The sequence below is a fragment of the Zea mays genome, chromosome 10, assembly GCF_902167145.1.
Source record: "Zea mays cultivar B73 chromosome 10, Zm-B73-REFERENCE-NAM-5.0, whole genome shotgun sequence".
Classification (NCBI taxonomy): Eukaryota; Viridiplantae; Streptophyta; class Magnoliopsida; order Poales; family Poaceae; genus Zea; species Zea mays.
Window position 1 is genome coordinate 148,825,001 of NC_050105.1, and position 18,949 is coordinate 148,843,949.

Sequence of the window (18,949 nt, forward strand, 5' to 3'; positions counted from 1 at the left end):
CCCAGCGCCGCGGGCGGGCGTCCGTCCCCCGCGCCCGCGGTCCGCGGCATGCATGTGGCTGGCACACCTCCCCTCCCGCGCGCGCGACACGGCACCAACCAACAACCACACACCACTGGTGCACACCTGCGCGCCGCGCCGCGCACTAGTAGGCCGCTGTCATCGTCGTATCATCATCGCCATCGATGCCCTACGCGGACGGCTAGACACAATTCATAATTATTGGTACGGTGGGTGCCGTCGTGTACCTACGGCGCACGAACACCCGGCCGGCCGGCCGGCCCCTACCCTACGACTCCGACGACCCAACCGTACGTTCCCCCATGCGGCCGTATGCCCGTATAGCCGGCATATGCGTGCAGCAGGCACAGGGTGCAGTATGTATAGCCGGCCGGCCGGTAAGGTTAGAGTCGTTGGGGACCGGACGCCGGGCCGCGTTTCCATTTCCATGCGTGGTACGGTGGTTGAGACGTTGTGGCTTTTGAGACTACTCCATCCGTCCGATCCCCCAGCTACAGCACCCACCCTATCCCGCGGCCGGGCTGGATTTGCCGCTGCTATCAGACTTGTCCTCGCCCTCAGCTAGCTGCAAATCCTATGCGGCTATTGCCATGATGGTGACGAAACGCCGGAACGCCTGGTGACCATGGAACGCTAGCTACATGGAATGGAACCCGTGGCATGCATGTTCCAGCTCCTAGGGATCACACACAGACGGCGTGGGCGGTGACCCCTGCTGGGTGCTGCCTGCCTCCACTACTCCATGCTTATTCCGACGGATGGGGTTGACGACATGCGTGCACTGCATGGCCAGCTTGCCAAGGACGACAGACAACTTGGTCAAGGCTGCCGGCCAGCCAGGGAGCGAGTGGCTGCAGGTGGTGTGTCACGGTTCCATTCCATTCCATCCAGCCCTGACCTGCCCGTCTCCTCATTGCATTCTGTCGACCCAGGCACACGGGTCCAAAATCTGAGAGGCTAGTGGGTCCAGCTAGCTACAGCTGCTGTCACTGTGGCCTCGTGCAGCCGCTAGGAGTGCAGAAGCAGAAGTTCACGCTCCAACATAGCTTGGAGCTTGCGAGTTTCCTACAGAGCATCTACAATCATTTGGAATATTTGTTTTTCAGTTTTATATCCTCCCCGTGGAACTCATGAAGCTGAATGAAATAAACAACAGACATGCACGCCGTGAATTTGGCATGAATAGTTGATCATCTCATTGTATACGCTTAAGAATTATGTAATGTAATGCATCAAAAGAACTATGTGATGCTTTCTTGCATCCTGTTAAAGACGTCCACGATATCAACCATTTTGCTTGGTGCAAGTGGGTCAGGCTAGGGAAAATCTACTAACACACGGAACAAAATGTCAATATGGTTTAAATTTTTTTAATTAGATTGTCTAATTTGCAATTTCTTCACTAACATACGCTAGATATACACAGCACTGGAGGATAGCAAGCCCATTTTATCCTGCACCAAAACGTTGAACCTTTCTCCCAAAAAAGGAGGGATCAGGTACAACAAATGAGTCTGGTGCTCGTGAGAAGCCACCACAGCAGAAAAGGAGGCAAAAAGAGAAGGACGCCCCTTTTCTTCCTCTAGCGAAAACGTAAACACTAACTTGAGAGGAAAACACATGACCCATCAAAATCACAATACTGTGTTGATGTGCAGCGCCTTCAGCAATGAGGTGGCCATTTGTTTGACCAACACTTGATGGCCGCCCCGTTGTCCACCCCTGCGTTCTTCAATCAGGTTTTGTAGCTTCTGAGGGAGGTCATTCTCTACTATGACCTGTTTTGGTCGAGGATGATGCTCATAGACAACCTGGAAGAATATGTAAACAACAAATTTGAGACTCTACAAACTACTAGAATCATTTCAATCACAGTGAGCGTCCTAAAACTTCAGGACTAACAGCTAAGGCTAGGCAGCAAACCTTTATGAGTTTCAGCAGAGTCAGGCGGGCAATAGCGTCTCGATGGTTAAGCCTTGCAATGAGCAATGCTGTCAAGCCATTGGTGGCCATTGCTGTGTTTAGCCTAGAAGATTTCCTGCCGAAACATGCATACAATGTACAGATCAGTAATCTGTCTTATAGCATGATTGCAACTAATCAGGAAATATGCCTTATACTCTTACATTATTATCTTCAAGAAAGAGTCCAATATATGGACAAAATACTGTTCTGGGCAGTCTTGGAAGAACTTCACTAACTTTTGAATTGCCTCTTTTTTCAACAGTGCCTGCTCCACTTTTCTATGATCATTATCGTGAGCCAAACAAACAGCAATAGAATCTAATGCCGTGCACGCCCATACATCATCCTCCAACAGATTTAAGTACGCATCTAGTCCTCCATGAGCCCTCAACTGCTCTCTAGAGTTGCGAGAAGCATGAGCCATATCACACAGCAAAGGCAGGGCATACTGCCTCAGAGGTGAGTCTGACATGACAAAATTCATCAAGTGAGGAATGATTCCATTTTCAGCTGCCTGTTCCTGTCTTCTTTTATTAATCTTGCAAAGGTTGAACAAAGCATTGAGGACCTAGAGACAAAGGCAGAGGCAGTCAATTATGTGCTCAGAAAATAGTGCAACAGAAGTCAAATTATCTGCTGATAAATTGGTTGTTAGCATTTAATAGCATCAGGTCTCAACTTAAAAGGTACAAAAAAGGAGCACAGCTAAAACAAATTGTCATCTTTGTAGACAATGCTGTTCTGCTGGCTACAGTTTTCTCACTCTAAGATGGTTCGCTACTCCAACTATGAGTATACTAATGTATTGCATACTGCTATAACAAGGCATCAAATGTAATATTGTTATTTCACTCGTTTAGGATAGTCCCACTCCCCCACGGCACCCTCTGAATAATAATACTCCCTCCATTTTAAGACGTTTTAGTTTTTCTAGATACATTGATTTTGCTATGCACTTCGACATACAATAGTTGAAGCAATGTATCTAGAAAAGCCAATCATCTTAAAATTTGAAATGGTGGGACAAAAATGTAGTAGACCAACTCCAGCAGATATAGAACATGGGTCATAACTTAATCTTCAAAACTATTGACTCTGGATGTTTCACCATATAAAAAGGAAAATGAGTCCTGAAAAACTAGTTAGTAGGATTTCTTCCTTAGCAATCATGCTTGGTTGCAAGTCTTCAACAAAAAACACTATGCACCTCACTATGTATTTGAAAAACCAGAGGTCCATCACAAAGCTCAAGAATCGGTATCAGATGTTTGATTGCATCTGTGCGTTGAAGTGTCTCGAGACAATTAGGATCACCCGACAAATGATTAATGCACCTAAGAATCTGCACAAAAGATCAAATAGTTCCATAAACCAAACAAACACACACAAAAAAATGGAATCACATAAACAAGTATATAGCAGAACCAAAAAAATGTTTTAGATTATTACCTTAAGAAGAATAGGAGGTTCTATCTTGTTAAACATCTGAAAAAGCCTTGTAAGAAGGCTTTGGCTGGCCATCAGAGATCTTACCACAGTGTCTGCCTGTGCAAACTCCAAAAGAAGATCAGCTACTTTTTCAAGATATTCGCGTGCCACATCTGCGCTCATGGAAGAGAACATCTGAGCTAATGGGCCTGATGATGTTGTACTCCCTGGTCTTAAATTGAGCACTCCTGATCCAGATAACACACCAGATGCTGTTTGCGATGCAGCTCCAGAAGTTGATGCTCCTTCATTAGAGGCACTTGTCGAAGGTGCATATTTCATACTATGAACTCTATTTGAAACTTTTATACTCGAGTCCAGATGGCCATTCTCTCTTCCATGTCTAGAGACCTCTGCATTAAATTTAAAAACCAATATTTTAGCAGTTTAGCACATAAATAAATACATGCTACGCATCTTTTGCATAAAGGGAATGGATGGTTCTTTCCGTACTTCAAATTGTTTCTACAGTTCACAAATGACTGTCAGAGTGTTACAATAAAGTATGACATTACTTGTCATTTACACAAAAGAAACTTAGTAAACATGCACAAGAGCTGTGTGTCCTCATTTACGAGAGGAAGTACTGGTTTGAAAACAGAACCCCTCCAACAGGAAGTGTGCAAACTTTTTTTTTTCGAAAGAGCGCAGGAGGACTGCGCACCCATATATTAAAGTAGAGGGAAAATAAAGGGCCATAATGACCCAGGTACAAGCACTCCTTATGGAGGCCAGAAACAAGCGTACACAAAGCTATCCATAAACTGGACAAAAAACACTACAGCCCTAGGAGCTAGGTAGTTTGGCTGGCCAAAAAGGAAAGCCCCTTGGCACCAGCCAGCCGCCACGTCTCCTGTTCATCCTCAGCAGCTTGAAGAAGGAAGGAGATAGAGGGGGTCCTTCCATCGAACACCACCTTGTTCCTATGATTCCAGATCATCCAGGCCCCTAAAGCAACAAGGGAGTCCAGTCCTTTCTTTCTCATGTTGAGGACCTGAGCCGAGGAATTCTCCCACCAACCAAGGAAGGAAGGCTCCACTTGCTGAGGGGATAAGCTGTGTAACCCAAACTTTCTCAAAAGCCTATACCAGAAAACTCTTGAGAACACACAGGAAACCAGCAGGTGATTAATGCTTTCAGGTTCTTGATCACAAAGAGGGCACCTAGCCGGATGGTTCATGCCTCTTTTCTGCAGCCTATCAGCAGTCCAGCATTTATCATGTGCCACCAGCCACAGGAAGAAATGGCACTTGGGTGGCATCCAGGATTTCCAGATTCTTTTGTGGTGAAGAAAGGAGCACGATCCCTGGAAGAGCCCTTCATAAGCAACTTTTGCTGAGTAGTTACCATCTGGCGCTATGGTAAAAATGTGTCTGTCTTTGTGCAAACTCATCCACACACTCCCTTACCACTAAAGAGAGCATATGTTGCACTTGAAACATTGGAAAACCCAACTTGAGTGACATACTAGTCCGACCACAAGGTCATATAGGCTTACATTTGACAGTACACAAGTACTTTAAGGAGATGTGAACAGTCAAATCTGATTCTGAAATTAACTAATAATCTAATGTAGGTCTATAACCCAGGAGGGTTCTTTGATGTCTCTTTAGTTTCTCCTTTTTACTTGGTCTGTAACTAGATTACTAGAGCATAGGTGCTTTCAATTAACTTGTGCATTACATTATGCAAAAGTGTGCTGGATAGTCATACCGTAACTCTCTTTGGTTTTATGATTTATCCAAATACCGGAAATCAGGAACTCCTTCCTTTTTATAGGGGAGCTACCTTATTTGGGGGAAAAGGACTTAGTGGAACCAGAACCGACCAAATAGACAAATATATAACATAAAGAAATCTCAATAATTAAACATTAGAACTATACCAAATGTGGTATATGATGGCACATGAGCTTATAAAGAGTAAAGAAAGGTTATAATACTACTCCCTGTGTTCCATACTATAAGACATTTAGGGCTTGTTCGGTTATTGATATTACATGTGTATTGGAGTGTATTGGGTGGGATTGGGATGTATTTTGACTTGTTATGGATTTAAACCGGCTCAATCCCACCCAATACATGTGTATTATCACCAAAACGAACAAGCCCTTAGGCTTTTCAGATACATTCCTTTTACTATGTATCTAGACACAATGTATATCTAAGTTCCTAACAGAGTTATGTATCTAGAAATGCCAAAATGTCTTATAATCACTATCTATATTCTATTTTTAGGTTTCTTTGTCCATGTGTAACTAGAATCGAAAACGTTAGCATTTAATAAAGAGTATAAATTCAACAGGGAAAAGTGGAACATAAAGCAAACTACTTAGGTGAAAAGTAGAACGCACAATAGGAGGATGCACCAATATGCTAAGGACTAACATCTGAATAATGGGCACAGAATAAAGTACCAGCAAAATCCATCATTAAGTCAAGTTCACCATTTGTTTTCCTTTCTGTCGATGTATGTAATAGTGGCAAAATGGTTTCATGCCTTTCCAATCCAGTTATGTGGCAAACGTAATCAAGTTGTCCAGATATATGTCGAGAAGGTGGTTCTTTCTCCAACAAACTCAGTAGAGGTCGGACCTGGTCATTTTGACCGCTAATATGACCATTTGAAACTAGTTCTACATGCTTTGGTGATCTGTCTGTAGATGTCCTTCCAGCAGAAACACTAAGCCTCTGTGGCCGAATAACCAAGTCGTTATCATTCCTCTCCAAGTTACTGCCGGTTTTATCACTAAACCTAGGAGATGACGAGTCCATTAATATATGGTGCTTATCTGCGTCTGTTTGTAGAGATTGCAGAGAACCAGATGAATGATGATGATCCAGCCTTGCCTTGCAACTTTCAAGAACTGAAGGGTCTAATTGGCCAGATCTTCGTCGGGGGGTTGAGCCATTCTGTGTTACTGAAGCACCTGACCCTGAGACTGAAGCAAATCTTGTTGCTTCGTTCAGGCTATATAGTGTATTCACCAGCCTAGGAAGCATCCCATTTTTTGCCGCTATACGACAGAAGTTGTTTCTTGGAGTTGAATGCTGGAGCTTGAAGACCTGCCAAATGCCGTCAATTGCAAGATGAACCATATCCCTGCTAATTTAAAATATTTTTTCAGTATATTAGTTAGATCCAACCATTTAAACAAATTAACACACAAGAAAAATATGGAGGAATAATTGTACCAACAACCATCAGACTTGCCTGTATTTTGCATAGTCAGGCTCCATAAAGCTTACCAAAACAGGGATCCCTTGGCATGCAACAAACATTTGCAATGTCAGGGTGCTGGAGATAGAAACCAGAAATTAGTACACCAAAGCTTTTGTCCCTTCCACTCTTTTATTAAAAAAATCAGAAATTATCAACTATGTTGGAGAAAGAAAGCTCGTCCAACATTGGTTTAGATGGTTTGGACATATCCAACGGAGACCTCCAGAGACGCCAGTGCATAGTGGAATCCTAAGGCGCAACAGTAATGAGAAGAGAGAAAAGGAAGACCGAAGTTGATTGGAGAAGAGACAGTAAAAGGGGACTTGAAAGGATGTGATATACCCAAAGGTTTAGCCTTGAATAGGAGTGCATGGAGAACAGCTATCCATGTGACCGGACCATGACTTGTGGGTTCTATTAGGTTTTTAACTCTAGCTTACCCCCAACTTGCTTGACATAAAAAGCTTTGCTGTTGCTGTTATGTTGGAGAAAGAAAAAGACCTGGCTTGACAAAGCTGCTGAAGAAACAAGGATGCTTGCACCCGAACATCCTTTGGACGATTTGGCTCTGCAAAATTCATCACCACTGGAATCTGCAGATAACTTTTAAATATCAACTATCTATCCCAGTCAACAGAGCATGAAGGTCGTGAATTGCTCTGGAACATTAGTCTTACAAGGCCAACAAGGCAAGCATTTTCTAGGAAGCATGTACTATCTTTTACAATGTTGTTGATAAGCTGCAGAACAGAGCATAATATCTGCAAAATAAAAAAATAAAAAAAACAAAATAAACAACTTCTATGGTGTAAAGGGGCAGGAAAAATGTTTGTAAAACCACAGTGAAACATCATACACGATTTCTGGGAATTTCAAGGAGTTCCATCAGCGGGAGGAAACCATTTTGTGCCATATAAATATGTTTTTGCTCAGGGCGGTAACTGAAAATTGATAGAAGCTTTTGGCATGCCAACAGTATTACATCTTCACTTTCCCCTGGTCTCAGTTGTGCTACTATTTTGTTGTATTCCACAGACTACAAAAATAGAGAACAAAAGGTATGTCAAGGCCAAACCCTAGCAATTATATATTAAGAAGATAGAGAAAAAAGGTCTAAAGCAGACCATACATCAGAAGGCCTCCTTACGGATGCCAGTAGATAGCATACAAGAAAATATTCATCAAACAAAAACCAAAGAACCACCCTAGGGAACAGCTGAATAGGCAGCCAGAGAACATAAGCCCTTTGACCCAGCTGTTTCCCAACGACTTCTCTCCTCATCCGCCAAAGCAAGGATTGAGGTGACGCTTGGAGACATTCCATCAAAGACACATCTATTCTGATGGGTCCATATAATCCAAGCACCCAGGATGAAAAGGGAGTCAAGGCCTTTTCTAGTAAGACCCGAAACCACATCTGACACTTCCTCCCACCACCTTAGCATGGAGGTGGCAGCTGGCTGAGGGGCAAGGGAGTACAGCCCAAATTTCCGGAGAAGCTGATACCAGAAGATTCTTGAGAAGGAGCAAGCCACAAGAAGATGGTCCAAAGTTTCTGCAGCTTGAGGGTTTGGTCTTGGTCTGTTTTTTCGTTTTTTCTTTTCTGCCCTCTGGGTGTTGTATTTCGGTCCACTTTGGACCTTTCCTCTCTTAATATAATGATGTGCAGCTCTCCTGCGCGTTCGAGAAAAAAAGTTTCTGCAGCTTGGTCACATAGAAGACATTTTTCAGGGTGGTTTTGACCTCTTAGCTAATCGATCAGTCGTCCAGCATCTATTATGGGCAACACGCCAAATGAAAAAACGACACTTCGGTGGAGCCCATGATTTCCACACCCTTAGCAGGACAAGTCTTAACGTCAGACAAAAATACACTGTACTGAGTAAGAAAAAATAATTGTTTCGGGGTGATCTCTTTTAGGACAGTTAACAGTTAAGTTAATTAGCAATAAGCCATCCAACATACTGTCTATTTCAAATGCAAGTATCATAAAATTCAACTGGAAACTTATCATGCCATCAACCAACAGGGGCATTCTTTTGCATAAGAATTGCAAGAACCATATTACAAAATTCAGATTTAAAGCATCCATGACTAGTGTGAACAGCATAGGAGAAAGGGGGTCCCCTTGCCTCAAACCCCTTACCCCTTTTATGTCTAATAAAGCTACCAGGAACACCATTCAAAAGAATTTGAGTGGAGCAAGTGGAAAGAAGACAACTGATTAAGTCTCTCCAAACTCTTCCAAAAACCCAAACCTTCCAAGATATCCAAAAGGAAGGGCCAGAGACAGTATCAAAAGCTTTGGTGATGTCCAATTTGAGAAGGGTCCTGGGAACCTTCTGGCCGTGAAGAAACCTAGCAGTTTGTTGGACCATCATAAAATTATCTTGATTCTTGAATAAACCTTCCTTTAATAAAGGCACTTTGGTTCTTGGCCACAAGCTGATCCATAAAACCAGCTAACCTGTTAGCCAGCAGTTTTGTAACTAGTTTTGCAAAACTATGAACCAGACTTAGTCTGTAATCTCCAGCATGTCAGACCTCTTCATTTTTCAGAATTAGTTGGGGCTGCTTCAGCCATTATCCTCTAGATTCATTCAGCATAGGGTGTCCTTATATGCTGATGATGTTATAATTTTTCTTAGCCCTAGTGCTAATGATATTGGTCTGACATTGAGGATCTTGAACCTTTTTGGTGATGCTGCGGGGCTGAGGACAAATATACAAAAAAGCAGTGTGGTTCCTATAAGATGTGGACAGCCTGAGGTTGACATCATACAAGGTCTTTTGCTCTGTCGTATGGATAATTTTCCTATTAAGTATTTAGGACTGCGGACTGCCTTTGTCTATTAAGAGATTAACTAAGATGCAGTTGCAGCCACTCATTGACAAACTTGCAGGCCTCCCTCCTGGGTGGAAAGCTGATCTCATGACCAGAGCTGGAAGGGCTGTCCATGTTCAGTCTGTGATCACTTCCACTGTTATTTACCATGCTATGGCCCTTGATCTGCCCTCTTGGGTTTACAAAGCCATTGATAAAATTAGGAGGAGTTACCTTTGGAGAGGCTCAGGATTTCAGACATTAAAAATCTGAGTTGGGCCTTGAGAGTAAGGTGGTTGTGGCTCAAGAAGACTGATACCAGTAGACCTTGGGGTGCCTTCAAGTTCAGTGTGCCCTGAGTTGCAAAGTCTATTTGATATGGCTGTGTCTTCAGAAATTGGAGATGGATCCTCAACTCTTTTTTGGAAAGACAGGTGGCTGCATGGTCAAAGGATTAAAGATTTGGCCCCATTGATCTTTAGTATGATCCCAAGGCGCTTGGTTAACAGGCGATTGGTGACTGAAGCCTTGGTCGACTGGTCCTGGACTCCTGGGTGCAGGATATTCATGGGGCAGTGTCATGGGAGTTGCTACAGGAATTATTCCAGCTTGGGAACCTTCTTTCAGTTGCAGGGGCAGCCTGATAAGCATATCTGGAGGTTGTCAGCTAATAGCAAGTATTCAGCCAAATCTGCCTATGAGGTACTGCTGCAGGGATCTTCTGTTTTTGAGGCCTATGACCGAGTATGGAAGGCCTGGGCTCCTCCAAAATGTGTTTTTTTCATCTGGCTGGCGCTTAATAACAGATGTTGGACTGCAGATAGATTAGCCAGACGAAATCTATCCCATCCCATTCTTTGTGTCGTTTGTGACCAAGACATGGAAACAATCAATCATCTTTTGGTGGGATGCGTTTTTGCCAGACAGTTTTGGTATGTTCTGCTCCAAAGGTTGGGGTTGGCTGCCTTTGCTCCTCAGCCAGACGACCTCACTTTTGACGAATGGTGGAGAAATGCTGAAGCAGGTCTTGCCCCAAGTCCCCAACCTTTAGGGCTGGTTTGGCCCCCAACCTTTAGGGCTGGTTTGGTGACCAGGGATCACGAGGGGATCCATGGGTGAATAGCAAGGGGATTCCTCCCCATAGATCCCTGGTCACCAAATCAGCATGGATCATCTGGAAACAGCGGAACGATTGTGTTTTCAATGAGAGTTTGCCTAACTTAGGTTCTGCGTTGGTAATGGCTGGTGAGGAGTTCACCTTCTAGGGCTTGGCTCGAGAGAAGGGTATCCTTCTGCTCACAACCATGACCAGGATAGTACCTAGTCCATGTTTTTGGTCTAGTCTTGTCTCCTTTTTTCTTAGTGGTGTGTTATCCTTGGTGTTGAGAAGTGGGGTGTGTGTGGGTTTTTCTGTTACCCTTAGTGGGGTTTTTTAATCTCCTTTATCTATTAATGAAATGATATTACATAATTAAACAACTGACAGTCATATATAAAAGGAAATGTATCAGGTGTAAACCGTGCAAGCAGTCATGATAATTTTTCAAAACAGCCCTCCCACCGTGCATCATCTTCCAAAACGACCCTTCCACCACCCCTAGTATATTTTTAAATACACCCTCCCACCTCCACCAACGTATTGGTTTGCACGGTTTGCACCAAGTAGTTGGTTTGCACCTGATATATTCCCATATAAAAGATGTATGTTTATAGAACTGTAAAGGTTCACCAAGAACATTGCCAAAGCATCGTTCTTAGGTTGCAAGGCAAGGCATGGCAAACCAAACCCCTTCATATTGACAAGGCACTTGAGGTGGTAAGGTAACACGACACCATACACATCTCAAGGGAAAAGGAAAACAAGAAAAGAGACTGCCTTCCTAGACTATCCAGCTTGTCACCATTTCTAGGTACTCAGCCAATCCTCCTCTCAAAGAGATAGTCCATGCCTTGTTATACACCTAACATATTGTACCCACCACAATTACGCGCCAGCAGCAGCAACGTAAAGGCACACTACCAGTGGTATTCTGAGCAGAGTGAGGGGAGCAGGAACGAACATGACTGCCACAAAAGTAAGCTCTTCCACAGTTCCAGCAGCCTGCATGCTGCCCCCCCCCCCTCCACAAGCAATGGAACCAGCGGTTGCCTTCCTGCTGGTTCCTTCCCTCTCACTGCTTTTGGCAACACATCAGCAACGCCTTGAGCCCTGAAGACACCTTACAGCCTAGTGGACATCATTGTATATGCCAACGTATTGACATCAATTTTACACAAAAACAGACCAAAGCTGTAGAACACATCATGCTAATAAACTATAGAAGTAGATATGGCACACCTGCACAGGGAAAAGACTCTCTCCAGGAATATGTTCACCAAAACCCTATAAATTTGGCCAATACCATTGAAATCAGAGCTAGAATAAACAGAATCCATCTATTTTAAAATATAAAAGGTACAAAGATAGAGTAGTGTTGTGCAGTACCAACGCGTCAATATTTTCTAGTTGCATGGCAAATTCAATTAGCTTTCCACCATTCATAGACTCGTTATCATTTTCTTTTTGCTTCTCCACCCTAGCATTGAGCCCCTTCAAGAACGCATTTTGTACACCATTATATTTAAGTTCTTGGACAGTAGTTGATGTTGAAGGTTCAGCCCCATTATCTCCCCATTTATCATTTGGTGGAAATAAGTCTTCCAAAGAGGCATCTTCAGGTTTGTCACTAAATCTACTAAGCTGTTTTGGCCCCTCAACAACTGAAGGTTCAACCACCTGTCAAGACAGGATATGGATATGTTTAAGGGCAATTCAAAGAACTTCCAATAAAAATAAAATCAGTTCAAGACCTTGATAATGAGTAAACATTGATAGCTATTCACCTAGCGAAAGTATTATAGATCAATTGACAAGTAATCAACACGATTGATTAATGAATGAAAGGTCGGAGATGTGCGTTATGATGGTTTAATAGTTGCATGTAAACAGCTAAATTTGAAAATTAATTGCCAGTGGCAGCATAGCGGGTTGCATCATTCGATCAAAGGGTGTCAATTGTAACTTAACTCGAACTGAATAGACGTGCATAATCCCAGCATGTTCCTTCATACACACAAGCCAGTCCAAGTATATTTCCTCGTATATTTTGCTTCAACCTTTTCAACTTCCACTTGTACAACAAATGGTTGTTTAAGAAAGTGCATGTAGGGTGCATATAAAAATATGGGCTCTGGTGTCGCTGTGTATGGGTGGGGCAGGGGTTTTCTCGGAGTGCGTGAGGTCTTCTTAATGCCCGGGGACTGTCTTACCCCCCGCAGGTCAGAGTTATACACACACACACACACACAAACATGTGCATCATAGTGACTCCTTACAGTTCTTGATTAAGGAACTATAGAAGATTTTTTCAAGTCAAAATGCTATGCACAAGGATCTCACCTTTTGGAAGCCAATATTCTGTCTTCCAGCCTGAAAGGAGAACACATCACTACTTGAACTTTCTTTATTCTCCAGCTCTACCTTACCTGGCGGACCACCTTGCAATAGTTCATGTGCCATTACTTTGCCATTCAAATCAGCACCTCCAGATGAAGATTCCACCGGTAACTTCTCATGTAAAACTAGTGTCGGACCTTTATTAAGGACCACATTATCTTTCATAAGCGCCACACTGTTTGAACTACTGCCCTCAGTAAGTTTTAAATTTCCATCATGAAGCTCTTCAGATTTACTTTGTACAGTAGAGTCCATAATTGGTTCTTTACTCCCATTCTCCTAGAGCAGCATAAATAAAAAATAATTTATAATTTGCAAACCTCAGAGGCTAAGAATATAGTGGGTGCACTGCAGAAGATTTGGGAGGATCATAACCCTGAGCTAAACATGACGAGTAAAAAACCCTGATAGTGTTACCTGGTCAACATTAGAAGTAATAGTTGTTTGAATATCTCCTGGTGTGTCGCAAAAACCCAAGCTATTATCACCTCTTGAGCCTTCATCATCACCATCGATGTTCCTGATTGTACCGACAGGAGGAGAATGTAAGTGTCTTCTCAATGGAAAGAAGGTTCAAAACTTCAAATAATCAATGAACATCCAATTTAGTGATATATTATGAAGCAAAATAAAAGTCAATGATGTTTGTACTTTTCTAGACTGTATATATGTTCATCAAACTATTCGCTATCACATGACACTCTTATTTATACCTCAATGGAGTAGGTTGCCGAAGAGAACCAGGCAAAGCTCGTCTTAAGTTTTGCAACCATGTATGCATCAATAATGCTTTTGCATCAGGCCTTTGCATCGCATCCTAAAGTAATTTAAAAAAAGTCAGGCCATGTAAGTAAAGAAATACAAATTGAAGTCCTCAAATAACATTAAGATAGAGAACCTTTTGGAAACACTGTTGGAGAAAATCAGTAACCTCAGGTGACAGTCCTTCTGGTATTGGTGGATGCACATCCTATACAAAAAAAATAGTATACTCACATAGCACAATAAAGAGTAACTTGCAAAGATGAACATAAATCGAAACAGCTGTATGCAACCAACCTGAACAATACGGAACAGTGCAGGCATAGGTTGGAGATCATAATATGGCGGGGCACATGTCAGCAACTCAATTACAGTGCAACCCACACTCCAGATATCAGAAGCAGCGCAAACGCCGGACATTTCAATGACCTAATGTAGTCATGTGTGGATAAGATGATGAATGAAACTCAAATCCTACAATGTATTAAAAAACTAATGTAGTCATGCATTGATAAGGAAGGGCAGGCCTATTGCAATGGTGAGAGCTCTCACTGAGTCATCAGATCACAGGTTCGAAGCAGCCTATCTGCATTTGCAGGGGGGGAGGCTTGCTTCGGTTTATCCCTTCCCTATACCCACTCATGTGGGAGCCTCTGATACTAGGTATGCCCTTCTTTAGTCATGCGTTGATAAGATGATGAATGAAACTCAAATCATAGATTGCATTAAAATGCAATTATATACATTTTTATGGTGACAGACATAAGACCATAGTAGCCATCATAGCAATTAATATCATCCCATATATCTATCGGAGTAAGAAACACAATCAGTTATGTGAATTTTCGAATTAAATCAGTCCATTTGTCCTAGTTGAATATGTAAGTAAAACTCTTCAGCCTAGACTAGATATGTTGAGTCAACCTTGTGTCCAGACATCCTTTAGAAACCTATACTTTTGTGGTGCCACTGGCATGTATTTGCAAAACCATGATCACCAAATATTGAAAATACATATAGGATTCCAGAAACAATGTAACACATTGGTGTAAATAAGTTCTACTGACCTCATGATCATCTTCCCAAGTTCTAAACAATGTGTCCCCCACATAAGCAGACATTGTTATTTTTTTCTATGAGTTGAGCTTTCAACTTGATGAACTAATGTTAAATTAATGGTTGCCCTAGTATTTGTTGATTCCACAGATTTTACATCCACAAAACAATGGAACCAGGGAACCTTCAACACATTTAATAGTAAGACGCAAAAAATTAAGATAATAACCTACTCCAGTATGCTAAGTGGCATAGAGGGCAAGAATGCAGTAGAAACATCATATTCAACAAATGGTTAGTCAATAGCCGACCTCAGGCGCCATCCAGTATGGAGTGCCGACCACAGAATGAGTGTTGATGTCAGCTTCAGTCAATTTAGTGGCAACTCCAAAATCAGCAAGTTTGACAAGACCCTAAACAAGCAGGGTTCATAAATGAAGATATGTAGAGAAAACATATTACTGCTATGTTTCTATTGCAAGTTTAGAATTAAGGGGGATACACACTTCACAATAAAAATGCATCCTCCCAAAATCTACGCTAGCACACTATTTGTCCATGGTTTTATCTCTAGGATGCCCCTTTATTTCTTTCTTTTTTACTGCATCAGTCATGTGACTACATGTTTTCATGGTTTTATGCTTCCAGTTATGGTATTAGAAGGTTACTTCCAAGTTCCAAGACAAGTTTAACAACATTCAGATTTCTAGGCATTCCAAGATTTCTTTTACCAAATTCAATGATTGAAACAAAGAAAAAAGGAGGGAAATAATATACAGCCATTAACCTCTTTGGTACTCAGTATATTTGCGCCCTTGATATCTCTATGAATGACACCTTGTTCATGCAGATAAACAAGACCTTCCAACACCTGGTCATATAAAAACTGAAATCAGATAAAAATAAGGGGAAAAAGAGAAAAGTAGTAGTATTACAGTAACCACCACAAGCACCTGAGCAATGTAAAGAGCCACCAAAGATTCAGGAATAGGTCCGAATTTGTTTGGCTTGATAATATTGGCAAGTGAGCCATTCTCCACATACCTGCAGATATCGATATGGTATTAGAACTTCCATGTCGAAATTCACTAGATGTATATTGTATACCTCTACCTTGAATCAACTATGAGGACATTTTCAACGATGATTGCTTACTCTAAAATAATATGGAGGTGGCTCTTTGTCTTCAGTGATCCCAGATACTTGACAATATTTTTGTGATTAAGATTCTGTACAAAAAACAAAAGATTTGGAGTTCTGCATAAGTGCTTAAAACAACCAAGTTCCTGCTTTCAATTTCAAAAACAATAAAAGCTACTAAAACCAACTGAAAGAATAAATAGTTTTAGCTTTCCCACCAGACTAGTTACTATTTCCAAATTTTATTGCCTCTTATATTTACTTGTTTAGGGAGAGACTGAGTATGATGGACCAAATGATCAAAAAACGAAATAAAAGCACCTCAAAGTGTATAACAGTATATACTAGACCAAAGTGTTAGTATTGTTTACGTCTCTGTGTATACCTCCATTGTAATGGGCCTTGGCCCACAACACTCAGCTATATATATTCACTCCCAACCCTGATTAGGGTTAGGGTTGTATTCTCCAACTCAAATAAAGGAGTTAGTTCGATCTATATGAATTTTCATAAGCCACAGAAACTCCCTACACACTGGTAGAGCATGCAAATATAATAAAAGTTCTGATTAAAAGGAAATAACATATGTCTATTTGTGTAAGTTAACAGGAAAAAAAATAGAGATGTGATTATAGTTGCATAATATAAAAACAACAAAACATACTTTCAAAAGGTCGATCTCTTGCTGCATACACCATACCAGAAAAGCATTGTGCAGAATCGTTAAACATGCACCAAAGACAATTAATTAGAACCCTAGGCTGCAGGAATACAAGAGCAATTGCAGGAAATAGTAATATTCACCAAAAAGAGGGGGAAGTGTTTTAACAAGAGCTGTATAACACAGTGGTACTGTGGTATAAATGGTTATACAAGAAGAATGCAAAAAAAATGTATTACTTCCTTAAACCCAGTGTTCTAAAAAATCAAGCAGTGACCGCACTAGTGCATCCTGTGGTACTTGATGGCGTATGTGGCCAAGTAAGTCCGACCGTATGTCCGTATGGTAAATAAGCAAACAAAACAACTAAAGTTGTTATTTCACAAGCTCTGGACAGATGCATCAGATATGCTCCAAAAGTCCAAAGGACAACATTTAGACAAGGCATACACACAGATTTCAAAATCATCTTCAAGTGTTAGGTGATATATGAAACCAATATCAAAAGGATGAAAAAAAAAACTCAGCGAACTTGCAAAATTAACACCAACACATAAAGTTCTATTTTAGATATTATCAGTTTACACGATACCTATACATCTGTAGCTTAGATTTAGAAGAACCACGTGTCAGCCTACACATTGCTTTTATTTGCTGTCAAACCACCTATATGTAGTTAAGTAGGCAAAAGACTAATCCATCAATTGCAGAAAAGTTGCAGAGGTTCAAAATCTCATTGTTGCTTGCAAAGGCATATAAGGCTGAAGTCACTATTAGTCATGGTGTAGAAACTGCAGATTTTTTTTCTCGTGAACAATGTGACAAAACAAAACCTGTATATTGGTAGTAAATTTGGAAATAATACATTGTTTTTATGAAATCCCAATATAATCATACTATAATTTTTTTGAACAATGTGACCAAACAGAGAGCTTGCTTACAACTCACATGAGTAAGCTAGCAGAACCTATCCATGGGATGTAATCTCACAGCAAAAAAAGTACACTACAAAAGGGCGAGCTGCATGGCTCAAACTCCATATTATAGCTGCACTGCAGCCGCTGTGTACACAGGCACACAGCTCCGCCCGAAACCACATTTCACGCAATTCCTCACGTCTGCTGGTCGTCAGTTCCTGTGCATGATAAGTTAAAAGAAAAAAAAATATCACCATTATTATGTTGAGATCCTCCTGCGGAATGTTCTCCAGCGAGACCTGTTTGATGGCCACGAAATCGCCATTCTCCAGGTCAAGCCCCTTGTATACGCGGCCGTACGCCCCCTTCCCTATCTCATCTCCGAGCATCTGCACACGCGCCCGCGCAGGGGCAGTGAGTGAGAGTAGAAAACCCCAAAATTCGCAGCAACGAAACAAGAATTCTCCCCCGGATCCGTGGCGAGAGGCGCCAGAAATCCTCACGTATTTGTTGTCGAGCGTCTTGGATTTGTGGAACTGTGCATTGTGCTGCCTCGACGCCATACCGTCGCCTCCTGCGTGACAAAGCACCGGGCGCGGCGGCGGCGGGCGGATCAGCAGTCACCGGCGGCGGCGCAGAGTCTCTCGCGAGCTCGTGGCGAGGGCCATTCAGCTTTGCTCTAGGGTTTGGGTAGGGAAGGGAATTGGCGGACGCCGCAAGCAGGAAGAAGTCCGGAGGAAAGAAACCGAAGATGGGGTGCTCTTCCGTAATTCTTCGTGTTTTTCGTCCTTGTTTCGATATTTTTCCTGGACGTGGGAAATTAACGGAATGGATCCGCCTTTTATACCGGGGTGGGCCTTCGAACTTGGCAGATGCCAGCGAGGATGTTGCAGGGATAAAGGGAGAGGAGGACTGTTAATTAGCTGTCATCAACTAGCATATGAGATCTTGTCATCATGTGTCCGTCTCAATGTCCTTTTCAAACGATTGAACAAAAATGTGACATGGTCGAAAACGTGCATATCAACACCTCCTGGATATATTAACGGTCCTCACTCTCAAGTAGACAAGGCGCTAATGCATGAGCTGCACGGTTTGTAATTTTTTTTTTTTTTGAGAAAAATGACTATGAGCATATAATAAAATGTTTCATTTTGAGGAATACTAAAATAACGGTGATATACTAGTTAGATGTCCGTGTATGGATATGGTTTCTATATTTATATATATTACTATACATGTAGACCTTGACTAAATGTGATAGTTATTTAAACACAATCCTATTTAATATTGTTGTGGCCCGATCCGGCAAAGTAGGCCCATATCTATTCAACCTGCACTGTCGAACCTGTCCAGCATGATTATATTAATATATATATATATATAGTTTGTATATT

The 18,949-nt window shown here is 41.8% G+C and overlaps 1 protein-coding gene across 7 annotated transcripts; it reads right to left on the reverse strand.

The window, feature by feature from the left end:
* Nucleotides 1–1,365: 1,365 nt before the first annotated feature.
* On the reverse strand, nt 1,366–18,411 carry LOC103642154 (MAP3K epsilon protein kinase 1). Of its 7 annotated transcripts, XM_008665468.2 has the most exons (24): nt 18,056–18,411; nt 17,807–17,941; nt 16,639–16,659; nt 15,990–16,063; nt 15,788–15,878; nt 15,622–15,705; nt 15,146–15,247; nt 14,076–14,207; nt 13,915–13,986; nt 13,730–13,833; nt 13,434–13,536; nt 12,960–13,295; nt 12,006–12,296; nt 11,859–11,903; nt 7,553–7,732; nt 7,374–7,457; nt 7,198–7,289; nt 6,688–6,771; nt 5,891–6,576; nt 3,436–3,827; nt 3,194–3,328; nt 2,148–2,554; nt 1,945–2,059; nt 1,366–1,832 (listed from the first exon to the last, which is right to left on the reverse strand). In XM_008665468.2, exons 1-24 carry the CDS (start codon nt 18,113–18,115, stop codon nt 1,656–1,658), a joined length of 4,002 nt encoding a protein of 1,333 aa, XP_008663690.1. In that variant the 5' UTR covers nt 18,116–18,411; the 3' UTR covers nt 1,366–1,655. The 7 variants fall into 7 exon arrangements, with proteins under 7 accessions (XP_008663690.1, XP_008663688.1, XP_008663692.1 ...); XM_008665466.4 differs by having other exon boundaries at nt 17,807–18,374; XM_008665470.4 differs by lacking the exon at nt 15,146–15,247 and having other exon boundaries at nt 18,056–18,373.
* Nucleotides 18,412–18,949: the final 538 nt, after the last annotated feature.